Source organism: Coloeus monedula, assembly GCF_965178545.1.
Source record: "Coloeus monedula genome assembly, contig: HAP1_SCAFFOLD_782, whole genome shotgun sequence".
NCBI lineage: Eukaryota > Metazoa > Chordata > Aves > Passeriformes > Corvidae > Coloeus > Coloeus monedula.
The window spans coordinates 17607-21609 of NW_028120233.1; the positions used below are offsets into that span (position 1 = coordinate 17607).

Here is a 4003-nt window from a genome sequence, read left to right on the forward strand (position 1 = left end):
GGAAAGCGACGGGGCGTCGCTGGACAGCTCCGGAGCGCAGCGTAGTGCCTATGTTCTAAAGACGGCGCGGATGTGTGCGGCTGCGGCGGGGCCAGGAAGCCCCGCCGCGACTGCCTTTCCTCCCAGAGGGCGATCCCGGATGCGAGCTCAGCGAGCGCTCTCCCCGCCCACCTTGGGCCCCCCCGACTTTCTGTGGCGTGGGGCACACTGGCGGCAGGGCGGGGAGTGAGGGGTAACCCTTACCTGCGGGAGTGGTAGCAGACGGGATCCCCGCGCGGGAGGGGGCAGGGCGGATGGGGGAATCTCTCTGCCGTCTCACGCCGCAGCCGGTCTCCCCCGACGAGATGCGCCTTGTTTTGGTCCGCCCGACCAATCGGCTGAATCCTACGGAAGCCGGGATGGGCCCTTCGTGGAGGCAGCAGGCCTCTCCCCTGTCGACCATAACGCATTGCGCAGGGTGTACCACCACCACCACCACCACCGTCGCCTGGTGCTCCTGCGGCTTTAAGGCCTCTGACATGGAAACACCATTGCAGTTCCAGACGGGCTTCTACTCGCAGCAGCAGCACGGCCAGGACAAGCAGAGCCTTCTCCAGCAGCCACAGCAGCAGCAGACCCTATGCCTCCAGTGCAACAACTGCACCTACTATGGGGCCGCTGTAGCAGCAGCGAGGGATAACCTGCCCTCGCTGCTCTGCCCTTCTTCGCCTCTCTCGGGTGCCCTCAGGACTCACTCCTGGCCGCTCTCCACTTCCGCCTCCTCCCGGCAGAGTAGCCAGTTGAACGTCAGCGAGCTCACCCCCTCCAGCCATGCCGGCTCGTCCAGGCAGCCCCACCAGTACCCCCAGTACCAGCAGTGCCATAGCCTGCAGCAGCAGCAGCAAGCAGCTAGTCCCAGCAGCAGTGGCAGCAGCAGCAGTGGCAGCAGCAGCAGTACCCGCCATCACCACTACCAGCAGCGTCGGGAGAGCAATCCCTTCGCCGAAATAGCCATGAGCAGCTGCAGGTACAACGGCGGCATCATGCGGCCGCTCAGCGACCTGAGTTCATCCCGCAGGAACCTGCACGAGCTTAACTCCGAGTCTCAGCCGCTCCAGCCGCCGCTCGCCGCTGCTCCGGAGATAGTGGTCTCCAAGCCTGAGCACAACAACTCCAACAACCTGGCGCCCTACGGCTCCGGTGGCACGAACAACGGCGGGGGCAAGTCCAGCAAGAAGAAGAACCAGAACATCGGCTACAAGCTGGGGCATCGCCGGGCGCTCTTCGAGAAGCGCAAGCGCCTCAGCGACTACGCGCTCATCTTCGGCATGTTCGGCATTGTAGTCATGGTGATCGAGACAGAGCTGTCCTGGGGCGCCTACACGAAGGTACCTGCCACGCCGTCGGACCGCCTTCCTCTCGCTCTTGGCGCGGTCGACGCAGCCCAACCCCCGCCCCGCCCCGCCCCGCCCCCTCTGTGGGCTCCGTGTCCGTTCCGGTTCACGGGAAGGCGGCTCCGCAGCCAGCTGCACTCTCCTGTCAGCCGTTCAAATCCTTGCGCGGCGGGACCGTTCAGCCCTCGCCCGGTCCTGCCCTGAAGCGTCCCTCGCCCCGAGGAGAGGTGAGGGGCGCTCTGACCTCCCCCCCCCCCGGCACCGCCGTGTGGGGCCTACTGGTCCTCCGCCCTGAGATGAGATGCTCACCCCGCGGCTCTGCAACCGTGAGGCGAGGTGTCCCCCTTCCCTGGCCCCGCCGTGAGGCACCCTACGTCCCCGACACTAAGGCGGGGCGATCCTCCCTCCCCTCCCAGTTCGGGCTCCGCTGCTCGCACTGGGGCTGGGGAGCCCGGCGGGGCGGGAACGATTCCGTGTGTATGGGTCTCTGATGGACAGTGGTGTCTTTCTGTTGCAGGAGTCTCTGTATTCCCTCGCTCTAAAATGCCTTATTAGCCTCTCCACGATTATCTTGCTTGGGCTCATTATTGTATACCATGCAAGGGAAATTCAGGTAATTAATTAACTTTATGAATTGCTGAGTGTTTACATATTTGTGGTTGCAGAGTCAGTTTTTCTAAAGGCTTCATTGTAGTAAGTATTTTGTGTTTCCTGCTGATTCAGAAAGCAAAAAGAATCACTTAATGCTTCCTGAAGTTCAGTGAATGTATTTCATCCCTGGAGAGAAATAAGATTGCATTGCCTGTTAGGGACTGTTACCTGCGATTATGCTAGTAGGATCACTTAGTTCTGAGGTTATAGCACGCTTTATGACATACCTGCTGTTTTCTATAGCAGATGTAGGGCAACAGTCTTATTTCCAAGTGACTAAATGTCATGCTGTGAATTTTCTCTGGATAGCAGGGCTAATTATTAGGAAAGAGGCATCAGTAACTTCTAGGTCTGTAATCTTCACTGCTGTTTCAGATACTAGCATACACTAAAATATTTAAAAAGAGGGGGGAACCTTATGTCAGATTTGTTTTATTTAATGCCATAGAAATTACAGTCATCAGGAAATGTGACAGAGGAAAGCTGTCAAGACAGGTAGGGCTAAAGGTAGGGGGAATTTAATGATCAAAGCTGTAGAGTACGTCTAAAAATACTGTCACATGTCCTGTCCTAGTGTTTTGCTGGTGGGTAGGGACACAGACACCAACTTAAGGAATAGTGTAATTTACTATAATGCCAAACTGCAAAGAATCACAGAAGGATAAGCTAAGCAATGCACATAATCACTGCTACAAAAGATTGCCTATAGTGATTAAGATACATCACCAGTTACCCTAATACTTTACCATCGTCCAAATCCCCAAAACATCAACTTTGGGGGAAGCTGTCACAGCGAAGGACTGGAGAACCACGCCCAGTAACTGGGAAATCCTGCGGTGCATCCACCTTGCAGGCCATGAGGCTCCCCCACTTTGCTGTGACAGTAGCCCAGCTTTTATACTGTTAAACAAACAAGCTAACAACTTCTAATTTCATTCTCCTGTTGGCTTTCTCCCAAAGCCTGGCCAGGGCTCAGGGAGGAACCAAGGGAGTTGTCTTTGATCCTATACCCCCCCTAATTAGGCCAGATGTGGCCTTATCTGGTTTCTAGATATGGAAAGGTAAATACATGTTTTGCCAATAAATGGACACATATAACAATACTTCATTAATGAGCATATACATATATATAACATTTGGTTGGAAGGTTAATCTAGAGGTCAACTTTGGCTCAGGGCCTGTTGTTCAGGCCTTAGTACTTCACGCAGGTACTTCGTTCTAATTTCAGTTGTATTTCTTTTTAGTTAAGAAATTACAATTTGACATTTCAGTTAAATTGAAATGTATAAGAGAGAGTTTTCAAAGTTTTGAGGTGAAAAATACCTTATTTGTAGATACATTGGTGTTTTTGCTATGTCTAATTAGAGATACCTTGGGCTACAGGCAGAAATGACAGTTTTCAAGGGCAAGAATGTTTTTTCAGCAGTAGCAATTAGCAAAAAAGAGAAATTGAGAATTGCATAGTACCCTTCTTCTATGCTGTAGTTCTAATATGAAAGGACACCACAGTCTCCTCCTTAGACTACTGTTAGAGAAGTATTGCACTACTGAAGACTGCCAAATGGGATCCTGTTCTGCAGTCCATACATATATGAAAAATACTATTTCTGTCTCAGAACCCAGTTTCTTTGCATTGATAGCAAAGATGGGCAGCTGTTTAATATTATTGTACTCAATAAGCAAGTGTCTGGTGACAGAGTATCACTATAAACTATTGGAATACTGATGAAGAGGTTTCTTTATTTGTGTAAAAATAAATAAACGTACCTGCTGCAATGTGGAAGCCTTGTTCTCCAGTGTACCTTGCTATAAGTGGTGCTTGAGGCACTAAGAACAAAGTTGAAGAAACCCAACTTCTGTAAGTATTTGAATTATTCTATGTATTTCCAAGAAACTTTAAATAGGAAACAAAACACAACATAACCAAATAGTCACAGGCTGCTGTATGCATAAGCTTACAGTAGGTAGTTACTCCAACA

The 4003-nt window shown here is 51.6% G+C and overlaps 1 protein-coding gene across 1 annotated transcript; it reads left to right on the plus strand.

Moving 5' to 3' along the window:
- Positions 1 to 293: 293 nt before the first annotated feature.
- On the plus strand, positions 294 to 3604 carry LOC309585867 (small conductance calcium-activated potassium channel protein 2-like; the record flags this gene model as incomplete). Its single annotated transcript, XM_082303697.1, has 2 exons — positions 294 to 1367; positions 1891 to 3604. 2 exons carry the CDS (start codon positions 294 to 296, stop codon positions 1996 to 1998), a joined length of 1182 nt encoding a protein of 393 aa, XP_082159823.1. The 3' UTR covers positions 1999 to 3604.
- Between the last annotated feature and the right edge of the window lie 399 nt (positions 3605 to 4003).